At 30.7% G+C, this 23,609-nt stretch overlaps 1 protein-coding gene across 3 annotated transcripts in view; it reads right to left on the bottom strand.

Annotated features, from left to right (window-relative positions):
* The window catches only part of LOC129984546 (uncharacterized), a 200,346-nt gene that overhangs the window by 36,032 nt on the left and 140,705 nt on the right, over positions 1 to 23,609 (bottom strand). For all 3 annotated transcript variants that reach the window (XM_056094454.1, XM_056094452.1, XM_056094455.1), the window contains 3 exons: positions 6,233 to 6,364; positions 4,447 to 4,587; positions 66 to 908 (listed from right to left, as the gene is read on the bottom strand). In XM_056094454.1, coding sequence (XP_055950429.1) covers positions 66 to 908; positions 4,447 to 4,587; positions 6,233 to 6,364 — 1,116 coding nt within the window. The remainder of the gene's footprint in view (positions 1 to 65; positions 909 to 4,446; positions 4,588 to 6,232; positions 6,365 to 23,609) is intronic.

Genomic DNA, 23,609 nt, shown 5'->3' with positions numbered 1-23,609 from the left:
TTCTCATAAGACCCCAAATTAAGCTCATTAAAATTACAAACTTTGTTACAAACAAAATGACTTACTTGGAGATTTTTGATTAGTGTGCTTACTGTTATCAGAATGCTCTGATGTCATTCGTGAATGTTGCAGAGTGACATTAGAGGAAATGGGTTCTGAATTTGTCATGGACAAAGCAGTAACTGCAGTTGTTGGACAATTTTTGGACATATAACACTCTGATCCGGTGGTAGAAGCCACTGTTGTTAAAGCTCCATTTGTATTTAATTTTGTAGCTACAGCAACACCTTTCATACTTGCAGCACACTGAGAACAACGCGTTTCATTGTTATTCAAATGGTTTGTCATAGCAGATGGCGAGGAGATTGGTGATGCAGTATTTTTCTTCAAATTTTTACAAGGTGAGGTCAAGTCTGACCTGGGTGATTCGATAGGTGGTGACAGCAAGTCATGCTTTAGTGTTGGTGAATGACTTACTTCAATTTTACATGGTTGCACTTTATTCGTTGGATGGTGATTTTGATTCTTTCCTTCTAATTTAGAAATGTTCCTCATGTTGTCATGAGTCTTCCCACCATCCCGAGGAATACATGGTGAAGAAAGTTTACAACAATCATCAGCTGCCTTTTCACAACAGAGTTTGGCATCATTTTTTGATTTCAGGCGATCTTGGCGAGAAGAGGGAATGTCATGTTTCATGAGGCAGTCCATATGGCTTTTCATAAGTCGAACATCATCAGCGTCGTGTTGAAGGTCCTCCAGCTCCTTGTTGCCCAAAGTCATGTGACCGATGAATGGGTGCCTTTCTAAAGAAGGGATAAGGTGAGGAAAGGGTGAAGGTGAGGTCACATGACTGGTTGGGGTCAGAGGGGAGCCTAAACCAATTCCATGAGTAAAGAAACTGTGTTCTGCAGAAGAGAAATAGAGATTTGTTTCATTGAGAGCCAAATGTGTTTCAGAGGTTTTACTGATTATGCTTCAAAATAAAAATACAGAAAATTAAAAAGAACCTCCAGTAAAAGAATTCAGGCTATCAGATTTCTGAATATATTAATTTGCTTATTACTATTAAAACTTATGTCTTATTAAAATTCTTGGAAATAAAATATTATTACTAAAAAAGTTTGAAAATAATATATAATAAAAAATTAACTCAAAAGTAATTTTTAAAAAAAAATCAAAATACTGAAAAACTTATGTAAACTAAATTTTTAATTTTTTTGCTAGAGTTTAAATTTAAATCTAAACAATTATTTATGAAAAATGAATTATATTTTATGAGAATGAAAAGTTTGAAAAAAATATATGTTTAATTACTAATAAGTAAAAATATATTTGTGATCAAATAGTATTGAAAATTAAATGCTATTACTCTAAAATTTTAAATAGGAAAGAATACTAGAAATTTATTATAATAAACTCAAAAATCTTACAAATGAAAAATTTTAAAATGTTTATTTTCATGATATTCTGAATTCTTAAATTCATTTTTGAAATTAACAAAGCATCAAATTGCTTTGTTTAAAAATAAATAAACATGAAAAATAAATTAAATAGCGATAAAATTAAAATGGATTCTCTTTTAGCATCCCCTGTGACCAAGTTCACAGTTCATAATTACAATAAAAATATTACAATTATCAACAATCATTAGTAAAAAGTACAAGATTATTTCACTTACTATCATAGCATAAGTGCAAATAAAAATACAAACATCAAACTAATATAAATTTCAATACTTTTCCATTAATTCATGAAAGTTGTCAAGCATAACAGTAAATGTAATAGTGCAATATTTTTGTTGGTGCAATAATCATTAAAATAAATGCACCTAAACATACCAAAACTCTATACAGTGAAGTTTCATTACAACTGCTAAACTTTGCACATTTTCGAAACTAATGGAAAAGCAGCAAATATGCTTAAGCTACATCATAAGAAACCAATAAGATATTTTTAAGGAAAATATTAAAAATTTATTTAACCCTCTCTAAATTCTCTCATGGAATTATTTCAATTCCTTAGAATAAAAATGATAAATAAAAATAATAAATAAAGTAATTGACAATTTTTTAAAATTTCAAAATAAAATTCATTTTATTAAAATTTGGAAAAAAAATCGATACATTTTACAACATTTATTAAGATTGAGAGAAACAATTTTTGGAAAGTGAAATATGCCATAATTATCAAAATGCACAGAAATGTCATAGAATTCAATAATTAATGTTAAAATGTTTTTAATATTCATTTATAATACTAAAGTATTAATAAACAAAGAGCCTAAATCTGTCAAAACAGTTTTAAGGCTTTTTTTTTAATAGACTGAATAATTAGTACTTTTTCATTAGCTTAAAGCAAATGAGTCCCATACCACAGCTCCCCCCCCCTTTTTTTGCCAGTTCTTTAATGCAAAAGTTAGTGTATTCGACTACATGCATGCTAACACAATAAAAAGTAAAATGGCACTTTCAGCTAATATTTTTACTTGCTAATTACTACTGTAATCTAATAAAAGAACATCAAAGAATCATTTACACACATGCATTTTAATCATATTCATTATATTTAATTTAATATTGTAATGATTAATATATATATATAATAATAATATTCAATTAATATTTAATATTAACTGAAAATTTATAACACTTTATTTATAGTCGATTCTCAACCACCCACAGAAAGGCAGATTTGATGTGCCCGAGTTCTATAAATATTCACTTCCTACTGAGACCATAATACTAAATATTCACTACTACTTAACCCATAAAATATTTTTATAAAATACTACATTCATAGAAAAATCTGCCTTTATTAAAATTTGACTTTACAGTAAAGGTTAGTATCTTATAAAAGTTTGTTATATATTATATGCTTCAGAATGCATGGAATCATGTATAATGTACAACATGAATGCAATTATTTTTTTTAAGATTCTTGCATATTAACTGCCTGTCCATGATGAACTTCAAGCTGAGCTGCCTGTCATTTGTGAACATAGTCAACAAATATGATATTTATGGCAATTAATTGCTAGCTGAAATATGACATCTCTGGCAACTTCTTTTGTTGAACTAATCACTAACATATAACTAATATACAAGTAACCTTTTAAAATACAAAGAGCATTCAAAAAGTAAGTTACACTTGTTCCTCCACAGATGGCATCATGGCGAAACAAGAGCTAAGCTTGCGCAGACGATAATTGAGTTCCGCGACTTACAACGGCAGGAATTTATTCGGATATTAAAAGTCGTTGCTGCATAGTACGAGAAAAAAATGGTGCGTCAGCTGGAAACTTACTTCAATGTTGAAGTACGCGAAACAGTACGTTTTTTATGGGGAAAACATTTAACGAGTATGGAGATTCATCTTGAAATATTGGGAGTGTATGGGCCACATGCCATTGTGACCTTCGAAGACATGCCAGCAGTTCGAAGACGGTCACACAGAATTAATTGATGTGGAAAGGCAAGGAAGGCCAACATGGGGTCAGCACATCAGACTTGGTACAGCGGATCGAAGACAGTATTCTCAGCAATCGCAGAGTGAGCATCTCGCACATTGTACAGGACTTGGGAATATCCGTTGGCAATGCTCATTCCATCGTCCATCACCAACTGGATTACTGCAAATTGTGTTCATGATGGGTTCCCAATTTTTTGAGTTCCAAACACAAAGGATGGAAGGTCTAGCAGCACCCACCGTAAAGTCCCAATCTGGCGCCTTGCGACGTTCATGTATTCGACAAGCTCAAAGAACATTTGGGTGGAAGCCATTTATCCAATGATGATCAGGTTCAGACAGCTATTTTAAGCTGGCTCCAGGATCAAGGAGCAATTTTGTATCGTCAGGGCATCGAACGTTTAGTGCTACGTTCCAACAAATGTCTCAAGCCACTGGGAGATTATGTAGAGAAATAGTGTGCTAGTATGTGTATCATACTGCATTGTAGCGAACTTGTCAATAAAGTATTTAAGACCTAATTTTTTGAGTGTAACTTACTTTTTGAATACCCCTAGTAAACAAAATGTTCACATAAAATGTCGGCTTAAATCTTTTACAAATTACTTTATTTTTATTCCTCAAATATTAAATGATTTCACTTATGAGTATGAAATGTATGTGTGTGTGGTGGTGGGGGCAAAGATGAATAACTCAAAATTGGCAATTTTTATCTTTCAAAGATACAATATAAAATGAGATTTTATTTCTTTTCTTTTGCTTATTATGAAGAATTATTACTTCAACTAGGCAGGATAGCTGTATTTCCAACAGTCAAGAATCTACAATATTTATTCATTTTTTACTTAAAGACTATGAAGTCATTTGCAAGGACACACATTTCACATCTGAAATTCTTTCAAAATGCAATTTGAAAAATTTGTAACCTAGTTACAAATATAACAATGAATTTCACTGCATAAAGTTCAGATTTCATACCTTTGTGATCAATGACTGGAGACAAGTGAGCCGTTGAACCTAAACGAGAGACTAGTCCTTGGGACAAGAAAGCTCCAGAATCTGGAGAGGGAGCTCCAAATAGTGGAAATAAACTTGTATTCATGGAGTATCGACCATAACCTAAGGCAGAAATTAAAATGAATCAAATGAACTAATATTAAATTGTATTAGGTAAATCTCTAGAAATTGCATTGATTATTAATAATAAAATGCAAGGAATATTCAAAATAGAGTATTTTAAAGTAAGGATAAATTTATAATTACAATACTCATAATAGTACAATGTAAAGAGTATCGAAGAATTATTAGACATATTGCAAAATTGTATAAAAGAAGTACTAAATGTAATTAAGTTTTTCAACTGTCATATAAAAAAATGAACTTTTTTTTATTTCCTTTAGCAGAATAGCTGCCAAGAATTCAACACTTGTATAATTATAAACAGTATGTAATAGCTGCTATAAATTCTGAAATTCCTCTGATGCTTTTCAATGCAAAGTATGAAACTAAGTATTGCTCAGATGAGTAACCAAAGGATTACACACTAAAAATTATTAATTTTGACAAAAAGATAATTACACATTTATAAACATTTATTTTATTTCTATCCTTCAATATGCATATACATAATGTTTAAAATATCCAAGAATATCAACTACTTAGAAAATAGATTAGAGCACACACAGCTTAAAATTCTGAAAAATAATATATTTCAATAGAATTTTAATAAACTGATGGAAATCAAATTATCAAATCTCTCTCAATCAATTTATCACAGTTATACAAGGATCTTAAATAAAAAAAAGCCAGGACACAATTTGAACATTAATTTGCTCAAATCACCTCAAAGCTGAAACTATTAACACGCCATTTGCTGCCAAGACAGTTATAGCTAACATTTAGCAAAGAAATGTTAAAATTTATTAGCTTTTTGTTCAAGGCCCTTTGCTATGAAAAAAAAAAAAAAACCCACACCCTTAAAATAACTTGATTCTAAAATTATTTCATTGCAAGCATACTATTACAGTACAATTCTTATCTTTAAAACAAAAAGATACAATTTCAGTGAAACAGCTTCAACAATGAATCCTTGATATACACAAAAGAACTTTGGTATTATTGCATATAAAAGAAATTTTTTAAGCAAAATAAAAAAAGAAGGCAGACAGCAAATTAAGACTCTAGTGTCATTTATTATACCACACCACTTCTTTACCAACCAACCATAAGGCAAAACATTAATTTCAACACATTCAATTCGAATAATTTAAAAAGGATTAATATTTAAATTAAAACTCAAGTGCACAAATTAAATTTGCTCTTGTTGACAAATGTTACAGTCAGTGCATGAAAGAATCCAAATGCATAAACAAAGTTACGATTAAAAAAAAACTTTTAACAAACAAAACTTTTATGAAATAATTAATTTCGGAGAAAACACAATGTCTAAAAATGTTAGAATAACAGAAAATATTTCATATAATATATTCTTTGAAGGTAGCATCAGATAAAGTTTTGAAAAATAAAATATATTCAAAAATCAAATGAAATATATTACATCATTTTGAAGATTGAAAATTGGTTTGATTTTCTCTCGCATACTGAATGCTCTACATGCTACAAAATACATTCACTTAATTTGAAGGAATTACACATTTTTAAGAGCACAGAATTAAGGGGAAAAAAATCAAACCATATTACACATAAAAATTACTTTTTTAAATTGGAAGTCATAATTATTAAAAACAAAACATGGGTGCTATACCTTCCGGAGGTGGTGTTGGAGGCCAAAATCTCATGTTGTTTACCCCAGGAGTTGAAGGAGCTCGGAATGGACTGGTTGGTGGTCCTGGTAAAGTGCCAGTGAACATGCCACCAAGAAAGGGAAAAGTTGAACCTTAAGTTTAAAAAGAAATGTTAATGATTAGTGACAACCACAATTTTCATTTGCTTCTACATAATACAAATTTAAAGCAATTACTGATGGAGGAATGTTGAAATATTTTCTCATCAGTAAAGCATAAAAATTATTTTTATTTAAAATAATGTACTATCTTCAAATAACAGTTTTGAAGGATTCATTCATCAATACGTTTTTTAACAAATAGAGTGTGAGGAATAAAAGTAATTTCTATTGCACTTGGAACAAAATACTGCTTGGTAGTGGCATTAAAAATTTAAACAGTGCTCGTGCCTTGTTTTTATTTCTTTTATTACATTTGGTTTTAAAAAAGGTGAAATATACGCACTAAGATTATATTTCCATACTACTGTGGAGTATTTGAAATCTTTCCCCAATGTTGTGTCACTGCAATTAGGAAGAACACATTTATATTTTAAGTATTTTAGTGACTAAGAAAAATATACTTTTACTTTTAGCTATCTGATTCTTCAGAAATAATAATATAATTTTTTCAAATACCTTTATTATTGTAAATAAATTATTTTCTACTCCTTTGAAAATTATAATAATAAAGGGAATGTGAGTCATTTAGTTTCAATCATAATACTTTAAAATTGAATAGAAAAATGATTAACAGAACATATTTATTTTTCACAATTTGTGAAGTTTGCATACAGAAATTACTTAATCTTGATTAAAATTAATATCAGTTAAAATACTTTATAGAAATAACAAATTATAATATATAAATAATGGCACAATTACTCTAAAAAGTAACACTGGCTTATAAATTTTGACTGTTTCATAGTCCTCTATTAATTCTTTTACTTCATCTGAAATGATTTTTTTGAAAATTTAAAACAATGTTTTAATATTCTATTTACAAATAAGCATGAATTTTTTTTTATCTTATAAGATATAGTACAATTTTGACTATTGATTATGCCATTGATTAAAATTATTTTAGATAGCCATATTTGGCACTTACGCCATTAATCCTTTGAACCAAACATTTGCAAAACGTATTTTATGAAATTGTAACTCAGTTTAAAAATAGATGGCGCTACAATACTGGAAGCCAATACTTTGACATAGTTTCGTTTCCTAGATATTTGAGACGTTTTTTTGAACATACAATTTTCGATAAATGTAATTTGAAGCAATTTAAATTAATTATATACATTTAGAATTTTTCTTATAATTAATGTTACTTAATTATTTGCTAAAAATTACGGTCTGAATGAGCAATAATAAATATTTATAACTTTTTCATTTTTTTTTAAACTTCGACATAATAACATATTCGTATTTTTTTCGCTAATTTAACAGATTTTAATCAATATTAGGAATTCATTTTTTTAAAAATTAATGAAGTTAGCCTTACGATCCTTTTATTTTTTTCGTAATTGAAATCTTAAATTTTTATTTGAACACTGAAATGATATCGATATTCCGTTCTAACATTAATTTTATTTCATAATGTTGACCATAATCATGTTTCTTTATTTTATTATTATTATTATTTTTACGATTCAGAGTTATTGCAAGCTTTCCGGAAATTAGAACTTTTTTATTCAGTTGAACAATATGATAATTGATGTTTAAAAAATACATTTTGTTGAATCAAATATATCAGTTATTCTTAAATGTATTAAAATCCTATTTATGATTATTTACATAAATAAAATGATATACAGCGTAGCTTTCTTGAATTATTACAAATTATAGAATTCGGTTACTTATTTTATGCAATTAAAACTGATATACTTCATAATCATACTTCCTTCAATAATTAAAATTAGTTTAAAATTTGCATAAAAATGCTAGCAACAAGGAATATTGAAATATTTAATGCTTAACCAAATTCCTAATGGTGAATCTCACTAAATCTGATACGATGAAGTTATTAAAAATTTAAAAAAACGCATGTCAGCAATACTATGAAGATAGGGGGTGGGGTGTATAACTAACCTTCTGGGAACACCTTAGAAACAAAACCTTAGTCCATTAATAACATTTTTGTAAGGCCAATGCTGTTAAAGGGGACAAAATATAAAGCCATGCTACGCGCGCTGTATATAGTTGCTAAGCCACTAATGACGACTAGGGAAGAAAAGTCTCGGGGACCACTTAATCTCACTGCGCCAAGATATCAGAAATCCATTGGTACCATTAACCTTTATTATATTTCTTTTACATTGCCATAAAACCATTTATTAGATGAATCCACTCCAACTAAAATTACATAGAAAGGGGCGAACCATTCCACTAACAGCAAGACCATTCTTTGTGTGTATGTCTGTATATTATATATATATAATCCCTCCGACGGCTATTATTTTCAGGTTCTTCGTATAAACAAGCTAAATGGGATCTCCTTACTTTTACGACAGAACTCGCTAATAAAACATCGCGGAAAAGGGGATCAATTCCATTGACAGAACAATAAAACGCGTTCTTCCTTCATGAACTCTTCATTTCACCCCTTTTAACATCGTACATTGGGCCCCACCCACAGCACTCACTCTCTTAGTTTAACAGATAACGTCTTCCCACCTGAAGATTTTTTTCCAATTCATTAAGATTTATTGTTCTCTCTCGCATCTATAAAGCATTAAGAAGAAGAAATTTTAGGCACATAAAAATATTTTTATTCAATAATAAGGAAGATTTAACGCCCACGTCGCAGTTTGGGCAGCGTGGGCTGATATTTGAAGTAAGGAACTTAAAAGAAGTTTGTTTAACCTTATTAGACATTATTTAAACCTAGCTGTTGAAACATCGAGATGGTTTTCTGTGTTCGTTTTAACAAAAGCAGTAACAAAAATATGAAGGGGGAATTCCATAAAGTATGTATATGAGACTAGCAAAGATTAATTTCTCGAGGAAACACGTTGTTCTTTGTGGAACTATACGATAAAACATAAATCCAAATAATGCCCTTTAAAACCAATTTTTCCAGTCAGCATTAATGATAAAAAAAAAAAAGCAAACATTTTCATCAAGTTTTAAATTTAATAAATTCCATACCATTCAAAATATTTTAAAAATTTATCAATTCTAAAAAAAAAAAGTTTGAACGAGGCTGATATTGGGTATTAAGATATTCTTCCCCAGATAAAATTTAAAAAAAAAAAAAAAAAAAAAAAACCTATTCTAGGTTCAAGATATTTTTTTGGTTTTCGAACAAAATTTCTTAAATATTTTTCTTTAAAAAACTACTTTAAATATTCCTGTCTTCTAGCTCAAGGCCAGCATAAGTATACCAGGCTCCCATAGGCAAGCTTGATTCAGTTTAGTTACAATAAAACATAATTTAGAAGCTATATGCGGGCTATATTCGGGACGGACCTTGGTAACTTTGAATCATGGTTAAATGCCGAAGTCGCGTCCACCATCAAAGAAAAATTCATGCGGTTTTCAACAATGCGTGCTTACAAATTCATATGCATATATTAAACACATAACGCATCCAAATACAAACAGAAAAAAATAATGGTTTCTTTTATTCAACAAAGTATAACATTACAGTGTCACTTGATTTTTTTTTTTTTCAATTTTGATTGATTTGTATTTGGAGGCATTAATGCAAATAAATCCATATAACAATTAAGATTAATTAGAAGAAATTATTAATATTTGGCTTTTGATCCTATGAATGCATAAATTCAAGATAATTTTTAACTTATATTATTTTCGGAACAGTCGGTCTTTCTGGAATCGAGGCCGACTGAGTGTTCGTATTAATTTTATATTTGGGAAAACGCTTTATTGTTATGGTATCTTTAGATTAAACTACATCAAAAACTGGGTTTGTTGCAACTACCCAAATAGATAAAAAATATGAAAGTATGAAAAATTCAGAAAATAATTTAAATGAAAAAAGTTGGAAAAACAATAAAAGCATCTTACAAAGATATAGATCTGTAAAAATACAAAAATTAAAATTCTTATTTTAAAACAGCGACCAAGTCACGTAGAATATTTATTTTTCTGCATACAACTACGACAGAAGTAATACGATTTCGACGTCTTTAGTGGCTAGATAATTAATTGTCTCGCTTTAATTCCAATTTCAAACGAGGATTTCAGTCATACAAAATTAGTTACAAAGCTTTAAATAATGCAAAGAACGAAGTTGAAATCCTGTAACAAGTTAGTAGGCTTCCACTGAAACGTGCATCGCCCCAAGTTCGCGCACCATAAAACAAAAACTACTTTAAAGGGGAGGGGGAAAAAAAGAACTAATACATTCTGAGTGTGCCTTCTTTGTTCAGCTTCTGCTAAGCGGAAACCTAACCTTTTCTTTATTGAATAAGCATAGAACAGTGACCGAAAGACAGCTCATATATATTCATCTCACTCACTCCTCCCTCTTTTATTGAGCCTTTTGTAACTGAATCCGGAACACAAAAGGTGCCATTGTTACAGGGAACCGAGCGCTGAACCGTCCGAGCCAGACGGGCAATTTGTCGGACCCTTGCTTTTGCTAATTGAACTTTTACTTTGAAGCAAAAAAGGATGTGCCACTGATGCCTACCCGTTCTCTTTGATGAGCATGCCACGGCATTCGACCACATCAATATTTTTTTTCCCCCAGAGATCTGACTGGGGCATTTGCTTATTGCAAATTATGTACTACATGCAATGTGAATCAATACACTCATATTATTTTCAATGACTATTCATTGTTACTATAAATAAACATCAATCGGCACATTAACCCTTTTTAAGGCGGAGGAGGTAATATATCATCGAGTAATATCATAAATAAAAATACGTTTATAAAGTGTACAGTGAGCCCCCCCCCCCGTTATTCATTGTTCTATCTTTTCCAATATTTTATGGAAACTAACAATTTTACAACCTCATTTCGATGACTTATTTTTTGCATTTCTGTATTTACAAAATAATAATTTATGAATATATTCTATAATAAGTTAGCGAGGATAGAATATTAACCCATGAGCTATGCAGAATAGATAAGTGTTCTGGAGTTAAGTTTCGGCTTCTCGGCAGGAGATTTTCAGGTGCGCATCTAGCACCCAATATCAAGCGTCCATCCGCTAGTGTTGTGCAAAAATTTAGAGACAAGATGCCAGATCATCTGATGCTTCTCGTCATCTGACCATAGTATCAAATTAGAAACCCTTTCCCAAACAGCTTTCCTATTCTTCAAAACGAGACATTATTACAACAAAAGAAATCTAAACAACGATTAATAAGAGAATTACATAATGTGAAGCGTATGTATATCATACCATAGTTAATGGGAAATACGCGTAATAGCATTACATATTATTATCCGTAATATAATAATACGAAATTATTATTCTACACGCAATTTTCACAATAATGAAATAACCTTTACAATCAGTTCACTAACGAGCTCGTTGTTTGGTAATTTGAAATACCAAATCTTGCTCCAACCTCTCGAAATGTACTAAATGGATGGCGAAAAACACCACAATCACCATTTTCTTACAATTGAATACTTTATATCAGCATTTTGAAGATGGAGAAATGGTGTGTTTTTCAATTTCGAAAAACTTATTTTCACATTTTATTGATGATAAAGGGTTTTTAAACACTAATGCATGCTTTAAATCAAATGTCAAATTTCTAAGTAATGTAAGACAAATTCGTACAGATTCACTTTGGTATACTTGAAATAAATGTATTGAATCAGAATATTAAATGAAAAAAAACACTGGCATTTTCTTACATTTCACCATAAATGCAAAAAATAAACTTCTGTGTAGAATTTGAGGAACAGATTAAAAACTATAATTGTTTCTTTAGTAACTGAAATTATTAAAAAAAAAATAATGAGTATTTCCATTCAGCGATAGCTAACAGCCAAACTAAGATCTTTCTTATATATAAAACTATTCATTTTAATTAGTATAATAAATAACGAAGTATTTCCGAACAAAAAAGCCCCCTAAAAATTGATGCCTTTTTTTAATTTATTTTCTTGGGGGAAAAAATCACAATACAGTCGATAGTTTTGTGTCGATATATGTTAACACACATTTTTTCCCCTATTACTTTTACATTCTAGAACATTTAACATATGAATCGTACCTCCTTGCTATGCATTTTTAAATAACGCCCACATGTACTCATTTTATGCACTTAAATGCTAATAAGCTAAATGACACCCTTAGAGTGATGCAAGTAAAAAGTTAAAACTTAATAACTGTAATTTTATGCCACCACAAGTTGCCTGTCAGAAACAGCGTAACATTTTCTCTACACATAACCCTTCAGCCAATTGTAACCAGAAACATAGTTAATTGCTAGAATTATAGAAACCCGGTAGAGATTAATGGCACTCCACCCCAAAACAATGAATGATTAAATGACACACACACACACACACTCGCTTTAGTTTAATTATCACAAATTCACCGGGTCAGTTGTTCTATGCTGATCTCGAAGCTTGAAAATTATTCATAAATGCGAGATTTAAACTCATTTGATTTATTTTTGTCTACGAAATGCAAAATATTAAAACCGATAGAAATATATAAAATCCCAATATTTTCCCGAATTTCAACGTTTTGGATCTTAATAAAACAACAGACAAAAAAAAAAAAGTAGCCACACACACACACCACTAAATGACGCATTTGGTCCGTGAACATGTTTAGAGCTACAAGTATGAAATTTAGATTGCAGATTTCTATCAAATTCTGGATAAAATGAACCAAAATTTGATCCGTGAGATGAGAACACGATAACTTATAGAGGATAAGAGCTACATCGTAGAAATTTCGAATATGATATTATAATATCAAATTTTTCCTAGTTATTCTTGTTGGATAATTTCTTTTTATTTTCACATATACGAAATACATAAAGATATAGCACTATAATCGTCAAAAAATTCGATTTCGGAATTATTATGTACCTCTATATTCAGACCTACTTGAATCTAAAAAGGAATGATGCCTATTTGTTTGCAGGCATAAAAACATTCAGATTTAGAAAATGAAATTTCGTGAATGTTCTCTATTTTAAATTTGTAGATTTATATTAAATTCTGAATGAAATCCATTCGGAGGAAGCCTGTCTATCCAGCTGTCCGAATAAAAGTCAACACGATTACTACTAAACGATGACAGCTAGATGGATGAAATGTGGATACACAAATTTGACATAAGAGCAGACGTTTTTTAAAATTTGGAGCCAAATCCGTCCAGCGATTGACCGTCTGTCGGTCTGTATTTCCAGAAGCATGTAAACACGATAACGCAAAAATGCAGACAAATAATTATACAGTAGACTCCCGATTATCGGCGCCTGCCGCACTAAGTGTTTGTTTTTGCTTCCAAGCAAAGAGAAAATGCTTCCAAAGCAAGAAGCAAACACAAATGACTGATTTCTTCAAAAAGGTGTAGTTTTACAGTTATGCTTTTGTAATTACACAATACATTACAGTATTAAAACAGTACATATGTATTAATTTTTCTGTGTATCCTTGACGCCTCTCGTAAGTACAAAGCACTTTTCTATTTTCATTAACAAAATGCATTTTAGGTTAGTTTTGAGTGATATACTAAAATATTAACCGTTAGTTAAGCATTTCCTGCTGTTTATTTTACGTTTTAATGTACATAAAACGATTTTTCAAAGTTGGAATGACTGTTTTCTCTTTTGCTATACCCGTTTTTAGCTTTTTTCGGATTATCCGCGATTTTTGTTATCCGCGGCGGCCGTGCCACCCAATTCCGCGGATAATCGGGAGTGTACTGTATAAAATTTGAAATGTGACCTAATGACTGCAATTGTAGTTTTACTTCACATTTCGGTTTCAATCCGCTGGGAAAAAAGGCATTCAAAATAGATATTTGATTTTCTGGTATTCGTGTATTCGGCATCCCAGGGATTAATTCCCCTCCTCCTTCCACCTAAAGGGGATCCAAATTCCGGGGAAATCACTCCCGTTGGTTTGATAATACGAAGACATAAATTCAGTTAAGAGTCTACAGATATCACGGATTATATCTTGAAATTCCGCTAATAGGAACTGAGTAACTTTTGCACTGAATTACAACGATGATGAAAAGTTTAATTTTAACCTAATTTTTTTTAATTCGATAATTTGATTGATGCATATATGACGAAATAATACAATAGTAAAGAGATTAGCCGATGGGTCTCGAAGCGATGATAGGAAGCTTTGCAAACGTCTGTTTCTATTCGATACTTAAAGATTCGGGGAAAATAATCTAAAAAGCCATTTCGATTTGCAATATATCATTCATTTGTTTAATTGCACTGTTGTTGATTGGTCAATGTAACATCGATTCGTTTAATGATAAAATCTACCAAGATGAAAATATCTGAAATCTCACTTAAAAAAAAGGAGGTTTCTTGTAATAGTTGAGTGAAAGGGGGAACTTTTTAAATAACACTAAAAAAAAAAAAAATTCTTTTCGAAGATACTGAGAGAAGTGCAAATTTTGGTTTTGCAATTGAAATAACTTTTAGAAGACAATTATAAAACTTGAAGAAGAAAAAATCAGAAAAACTAGTTCTCAATGATCCGCATCCGATAAAGCCGGTGGGAATGTCATCTCTAGTTCTTATTATATAGTATATGAATTACAATACGCTTGTTGGTTACCTACCAAACTTAGAGAAAGAGATTCAGGTATGTATTTTTAGAGACTTTTTCTTTGATCAACAGGGTTTAAAGTCTGATAACAAATTGCAACTTTGATGTCAAGACTAAATGTTAAAATTCTTACATCTATTTAAATATTTTTGAATTATATTTAAACACGTATAGATATACAAACAAATATATTTTTTGACAGATTCTATCTAAAATCTTTCAAAAAGTATATTATCTACAGTACATAAATATACAATTTTATTGATGAAATAAGCAGAGGCGGGATGACGGAGGGCAACAGGAGGATATACATATCACGGGGGGAAGTCTTAAGAGATGCCATTGAAACAAAACGTTCTTTACAGTATTTGAACATTGAAAATAAATAGTCCATTTCTTATTTCAGAAACTAAGTAATATATTTTTTAAGTAATCAGTAAGATTTTGATTAAATTTTTTGATAGATTTCTAAGCTAGAAGCTTTAGTTTTATATTTTTCTTTACCCCCCCCCCTGCAAAAAAATCTATTTTAAAATTTTTAAAACATTTTTTACTTTTAATTGATACATTTGTGTTTCACAAGAGATTTTTTTTTTCAATCTATTTTATGCAAAAATTTAAAAATATAAGCATTTTATAGGCAAGTTTCAAAAAAATTCTTCTTGAACATAATCATACACATTAAAAAGAATTCCACTAGATTTACTACCATTTGCAAAGTACATCCAATTAACCTATTCAAGGATGAGCAATAGAAAAAAAAGATCAAATATTTACGAAATTAAGACAATGAATAAAATGTATTCATCCCACTTTAAAAGTTCAAAAAGACAGCCATGACTGAGAAAGAAAAAACGGAAAGACGTCAGTAGTTATTAGTTCGAACCTATTGTTCAAACAAAATTGTGCTACCGTTCAAATTGGTTATGAAATCACTAACAGGTTAGTGTTCTTTCAAGCGATATGACGTTTCTCATCATCTTTCATTGTAAATGGGACATTGTTGTACATCATTAATATCCAGAACATTGGTTCGATATTGTTTTTTTGGTGATGCACGGATGAGTGATTGTGAGTAGACGTTTCTTCGAGTGATCGCACCTCAAATAAGATAATCAGACATAAATGGCAACACTTTCGGTAATTTCTTTCTCTTACAACTCTATTTTCAAAAACGTACGAAGGTCAGATGGAAGACAGTGAATCGACTCAACTACGTCAATCACATAGTTAAACGTTTTTTACTTTCGTCTTCACGAAATTCATTCCATTTCGAGTTCTTGATGAGTCTCCTTAAGGTCGAAAAACACATTTTTACTTGTTCTTGCAAGAAATATAGAGAAAACATTATAATCTTTAAAAAATAAGAACTCGAGATTTTGACGAATTTTTCCGTTTCAGATTTCCCCGAGTTCGAAATATTTTTGATTCTTGATCTGATGTGAATTCTGTCTGTAAATAGAATAACTCAAAAAATGTCTCGATCCAAACAGATGAAATTTGGCATATGGACCTCTATTTCAAATTCGTAGATTCCCATCTAACTTTAAACGAAATCCATCCAAAGAAATTTCAGCTGTCCGAATACAACTGAACGCGATGACTAAAAAAAATGGAAAAACGCTAGATGGATAAAATTGGATTCAAAATTTAGCATTTTTAACACAACTTGAAGTTTCGGTTGTAACTAAAATTCTTTGAATGTGCGTATTGACGCTAATTTGACAACATTAAAAAACATTTCTATTTTGCTCTCTTTATTTAATATTTTTACAGGAATAAAACTGAACGCATTATCGTTGGAATATTTTTAAAAGTTATTGAGCACTGAGTGTAAAAGTTAACATCTTGTTTTATTTTCTCATATACAAAGTATAGAGAAATAATTGTAATCGCTAAAAATTACTAACTCGAGATTCTGGTGAATCTTCATGTTTCAGACCTTTCTGGGTCCGAAAAACGCAATTTTGACATTATGTCCGTCTGCCTGTGAACACTTTAATTCAAAAACGCTTTGAGCAAGACAGCAGATGAAATTTACTATATGAACTTTAGACCTCATTGTAAATTTCTATCAAATTTTGACCGAAATCCATTCAAACGAAATGCATCTGCCGGCTGTCCGAGTGTAAGTCAGCACGATAACAACAAAACGTAATGAGCTGGATAAATAAAAATTTTAACTCTCAAGTTTTATATCTACAATGATGCTTCTCAAATTTTATATCAAATCTGTCAAACGGTTAACAGTCCGTCGGTTTGTACTCTCACATGCCTGCAAATTCAATAACTCGTAAACGGAATGATTTGTCAATCAATGAAATTCAGTATGTGATGTTAAGACTACAACTATAGTTCCGTGCCAAATTTTGACTTAATTGGTCCAAAAAGCGCATATTCATACGATAGATTTGGCAAAAATGCTAGAATTATGTTTATATATATATATATATCGTGACTATTATTCACCAATGCCATGCAAAGAATTCGAACTTTATTCAAAATGCACAATTTTATGTGGGATGGGGGGAAGAGATAAAACCTTGATTGGAGAGTATGCGATAAAGTTTTGATAAGACTACTCACGCTTGTTGGAATTATGACTTTTGTCTATATATACATCAGTTCAAAAACTTCGAGAGCACGACAAATAAAGCAATGTTAAACGACATTCATGCCAATAGTATGGGTTTCAATCATATTTTGGATGAAATCATCATTGCGAAGTGAATGCATTTGTCCGTCCAAATGTAAGCGAACACGCTAAATTAAAAGTACAAAGAGCAAGGTAAATGAAATTCGACGTACTAGAATAAAAGATTTACTTCCAATTCTAGAGCAAATCCGTCCAAAGCTTGATTGTCTCTCGAACTATCTATTAATCAAGCTAACTTCCGAGTATCCTTCCGTTTTTACTTTCTAGTTACTATTTATGTGTTGTAAATGCTGGTTAGATACTCGTAAAATGTTTTTTAATTTTCTAATTAAAAATTAAATATTTTATTTAGTCACTTTTTTAATTTACTAATAATGATTTTCAATCCTTATTCATGCTCGGAACCACAAAATCTAAATGGCAATGCTGAGTTGAACTTAGTTGTCAATGTCTAACCTTTTAATTAGCAGTCATTTTACATATTGCACTATACTTGTTCCTTGTACAAAATGTATAATTATCCAGTATCTGCGAATATGTTCACTATCTGACCTCCCCACAGTCACAGCGTCAACATAATTGTTCATATTATATAACCATTGAGTGTTGTCTTTTGACCATCACATTCGATTTCTTAATGAGAGGTTCGAAGCATTCTAAAACTTAAACAACCACTGCGCATTTGACATGTACCACGACAGTAGCAATTGTTTCCACTGAAATCGGCGCGCATCTTTGACATACAATTGTGCATTTTTGTATTCAGTTAAGCCATATGCCTTTCATGTGTTGTTTTGCGCGAATGGGAAAACATTCGTGATAAATAAATTTTGTTTGAAAAACAATCACAGACGCAATTAATGAAAAATTTCCAGTGTGCAGCTAGGGGGGAAATGCATTGTATGCAAAATATGCATCAAGCAAGAAAAATGTCAGTGTGACGAATTTCAATTTTCTGAAAGTTTTCTTTCAGCACACTTTTCTCACTATCTCCAAAAACTTCTTCCCTATTTCGAGACAATTTAAATACGAAAAATAATAACGTTATATTAAAATAATACAGTATTAACACTTTGCATGTCTCGTAAAAATTTCTTCGCTGGGCGCCGGCAGTTTTTGAGGTTATCGGGAGATTATAAGTTGTCAAGTTTTACTAACACATTAAGTATCACCATAACACCACTGTGGTGTCGCCGGACGGCATAGTGTTAATGATTTACTTATAATAGCGACAAAAGAAGTAAAAAAAACCAGGGGTAGTGGTTTCCCCGAAACGTTCTCGCATACACCCTAATGATTTTTTTACTTTCTCCCCATTTAAAAATTGTGGACCGTGGGTAATGCCCTAAATGAACGAAATTTAAGTCTTATGCGCGAATCTACTGAATCTATTGTGAGAGTATGTATTTTAGGCACCTTTTTGCCGATCGATAGATACTAAAATTTGACACGGAATTACAGTTGTGATCACAAAATAACAAACCGAATTTCATTGATTTGTTCATCATGTTTATAAGTTACTGCATTTACATGCGTGCGAAAGTATAGACGGACAGAAGGTGAACCGTTTCACTGATCTGGGATCGTTTCGTAGCTATTGGGTTCTCTTGTACTCGACCAGCCCAGCCAATCAGACTTCCTGTGAATGAATCACGTTCATTTGCACGTGGGTCCATATACTATATTTCTAGCTCAAGGATTTTTTTTGAGTTATTGTGCTCATATTCAGATATAGTGACATTTTTTCATGATTACAATACTTCCTCCGTATTTCAAAAGCGAGAAAATAAAAAAAATCTCTAAAGAAATTAAACAATGAAATCAGAATGTCACAAATGCAGAAAATTGTACAAACATAACAAATATTCGATCGGTTTCTACTTTCAAAAGAAATTAAACCTAATTAGAGAACAATCATTAAACATATGTATACATACATCTTGTATGCTATACTAAATATTTCAAAATATTCATTAACATCGCAATATCCCTTTCATTCATTATCAGATTATAATCAGCATTATCATATAATTGTGCATAAAGTACTAACGATCATCAATCAGCCATTCAAGTAAATCCATCAACAAAATAATAAGATTACAGAAAATAGCTTTTTATATTTATTTTACGTGGCTACACCTAACCTTTGCTGAAAATGGTTCACTGTCTCTTCGAGAGTGCAGAGCAAAATTAAAGTAGCGTAATTTGAAACCACATTTCACTTTAAAAATAGACGCGTATTATAATAAATGCATATGAAACAGTATAGAGTTGCTTTTTCTAAACATAAAAAGAGAATATTGTACGTGTGTCTTATTCATAAACCTATCGGTTTCAGTAAAGTATACATTACTGCTTTTTCATTACCTTATGAATGATTTTTTACCTTCTTGGATACGAAGTATAGAGGAAATATTGTAATCGTCGAATATTCGAACTCGAGATTTTGACGAATCTCTACGTTTCCAACCTCACCGAATCTGAAAAACGCATTTTTGGCATCATGTCGGTATGCCTGTGAGAATAATGTAACTCAAAAACGCTTTGAGAGAGATGACTGAAATTTGGTAAAAGGAACGATGATCAAATTTGTAGATTTCTATCAAATTTTGAACGAAATACATTCACAGGATGTCTGTCTATTAAGCTATTCGAGTATAAGTGAATTCGATGACCAAAACGTAGAGCTACATAGATAAAATTTGGTACACATCATAACATCTAAACAATAGTTTTAACATCTAAAATACAGACTTTTATCAAATTTTCAGACAAATCTGCCAAACGGTTGACCGTTTGTCGGTCTATAGTTTCGCATGCATGTAAGCGCAATAACTTAAACCAATGAAATTCGTTTAAGAATTTCATTGGTCAATTCATCAATTCGTTTTAAGAATTATGTTATCTTGTGATTAGAATTGTAATTCCATGTCACCTTTTGGAATCTAGCGATCGGTAAAAAAGTGTCTAAAATACATATTATCGCGATATATTCAATAAAAATGCTAGATTCAAGCCAAGGATCTATATTTCGTAACTCCGGTTCACCAATATCATGCAAAACATTCGCAGTCTTATCCAAGGTCCACAATTTTATGCGGAGGAAGGGGGATAAGACATTTATTGGAGAGTATGAGAGATAGTTTCGGAGAGACAATGGCTTTGGTTTTCTTATTATTTCTTCACTGTTTATTTCCTCGTACATACTCTGATATATACCTCTGATATGTACCAGAGTATCTTTTTGGAATTATGCCCGTCTTTCTGTGAATACGGTAACTGAAAAAATACTTTGAGTTAAACAAAAGAAACTTGATATGTGGGGCTTGCAACAATTTTTGTAATGAAATTATCAAAATTTGAACGAATCCATCAAGAGGAAGTTTATTTGTCTGTGTGTCCGAACTCATGGTAACCACAAAACGCTAGTAAAATAAAATTTGGCTCTCAGTTTTTCATCTAAAGTGTAGATCCATATCAAATTCTGAATCAAATCCATCGCTGAATTGACCATTTATCGGTCTGTTACATTCGCAAGCATGTAAACGAAGTAAAAAAAAGTAATCAAATGAATGAAACTTGGCACGAATTCAAAAAATCAATAATAATAATAATAATAATACAAGCATTCAAAATGTATTTTTAGTCTTCTTCGCTGCTATATTACAAAACACAAAATCCTCATAATGCGAGATTCAAATAAAATCTGAATCCTGTAATATTCAGCTTTGTTTGAGGTCCCCAATTCTTAAGAGTAGTGTGCGTATTGAAAGGGGAGGGGGATAAAGTAATAATACCATTACTAAGAAATATTTGAGAAATTTTAGGAGAAACTCCGCTGGTTACTTAAATAGCTTTATTACCCGTCCTCCCCTGATAAACTCAAGTTCCTTCTTTATTTTTTATAACCCATCTTATTAATAATATGCTTACAAATTTGCTTCTAAATTTAATATAAAACAATATATTTAATCTATATTTTCTTTTGTAGTATTTATTCCAGTTCATTACTCCGTTTTATTACACTCCAGCACGATTTATACAGTATAAATCGACCGGAAATATACAGCAAAATATTTAGAAATACAAATACAAGTCCCTCCCCCCCCCCTTTTTTAAAAAAAGTTTTAGAATGATAAAAATTTTAAAAAAATATCCAATAAACAATATAACTTTTATTTTTCAATGTGAACCATCAAGTGCAGCACAAACGCATTAAAATGGAAGAAGTAGTTCGCATCAAGAGGCTTCGAAGATGGATCGATTTAATGCTCCTAATTTAGGCTTTATAAAGTGAGCCAGCAAATCCCCAGATCGTAAGTTTGCGACTTTTTCCCTTCGGGATTACATCCAAGATATTGTGCATATTTCATCCTTGCCAATTATTTTGAATGAGCACCAGAATCGTATTATCAACGTTTGCTAGAACATAGACAATGACAACTTTTGAGAGAATATGAGTATTCCATAATGCTGTGCAAAGAAAAAAAAGTATAAAAATTTTTTTTACAACTATTCGAGAGAAAAAAAAAATGAAACGTTACCATTTCATATTAGGCGTTGCTTATTCTCATAATTGTAATTCTTACTCAAACATAAAGAGTTAACAACTGACACTGGTAAGATATTCACAGATGCGAGTGCCAAAACAGTTCATAGTAATTTACGCGAAGCCACACAAAGTATCCGATGCTTTATAGAAATTGGGAAAATATTTATATCTTCTAAATGAATTAGATTGTACTCCAACATATAATCCCAGCCAAAGGGGTCGCGAATGTCTTTTTTACTTACTTCTGTGATAACTGCCTTACGACAACACATCATTGGCGATTTTGTGACAAACGCATTTCGACGTGCATGGCATGTCTTTCCAGGGCAAATGATTAATATCTAATGATTGGTTTGCAATTACCCATAACTTATACTGCTATTTTGAGTTCATTTAAGAAATGATTTTTAGTATATCTCAATGATTCTTTAAAGCAACATCTATAATTTCATTCAGCTTAGCTATGATATGGAGGTGCGACATTCGAGAAAATCAAGAAACTTTAAGCACACACTGCGTATATTTATTTCAACAGTGTTCAATTAAAATGTACTTTTTAAACACACAATTTATGGCACACAAATCCGTGTTTTTAATTCCAGATTCGAATAGCTATTTCCAGTTATCCTTTTTTCATTACAAAAAGTACAACCATTCTTTTACATGGAGAATAGTGCGAAATGAAACTGATGCAATATAATATTTTTATATTGTTCTAGGAACTAACCTACGACGATGTATTTTCTAACCTCGGTTCAAAATGGAATAAACTTAATTTTAGTTCCAACATGTAAAGCATACATCTATTTTTTTTACCGAGATTTTATCATACATCTATTTTTTTTACCGAGATTTTATAGCCATCTTACTGAATAATTAAATTTTTATACTGTTCCAGATAATATCTGTAAATTTAAAAATAAACATTCCAATGTTTTAATATTTGAACAACATGCACTTACAATTCGAGCAGCTTTATTGACACCTTTCATGAGTAATTATCCATATAAAGATGTAAATACTTATTTATATAACTTTTTCAAAAAAAAAAAAAAATCTATAATTTTTGTCCGATCTCGATGAAATTTGATATCCAATCTATAAAAATACTGTTTTTATTGACATAATGAAATTCAAATTAATTTTTCATTGCTCCCTCAAACTATTCATCGTGTCAACATTTCAAATTAAAATAAGAAATTGCTTTCTTAGGACTTTTATATATCACCGAAGTAAGATTTTCACTACCACTTTTATTTCATAGTATATGAACTAATTGATTTATATGCACAATAATTTATGGAAAATTGATTCCATTCAATGCATATTTTTCAATCTTATCAAGTAAGAATGTGACATTTTAAATAAAAGCATTCTACATTAATAATTTAACAACCAAGAAAGT

The sequence above is a fragment of the Argiope bruennichi genome, chromosome 9, assembly GCF_947563725.1.
Source record: "Argiope bruennichi chromosome 9, qqArgBrue1.1, whole genome shotgun sequence".
NCBI lineage: Eukaryota > Metazoa > Arthropoda > Arachnida > Araneae > Araneidae > Argiope > Argiope bruennichi.
Note: the sequence above shows the minus strand (reverse complement) of the source record. Positions and strands in the feature narration are given on the sequence as shown.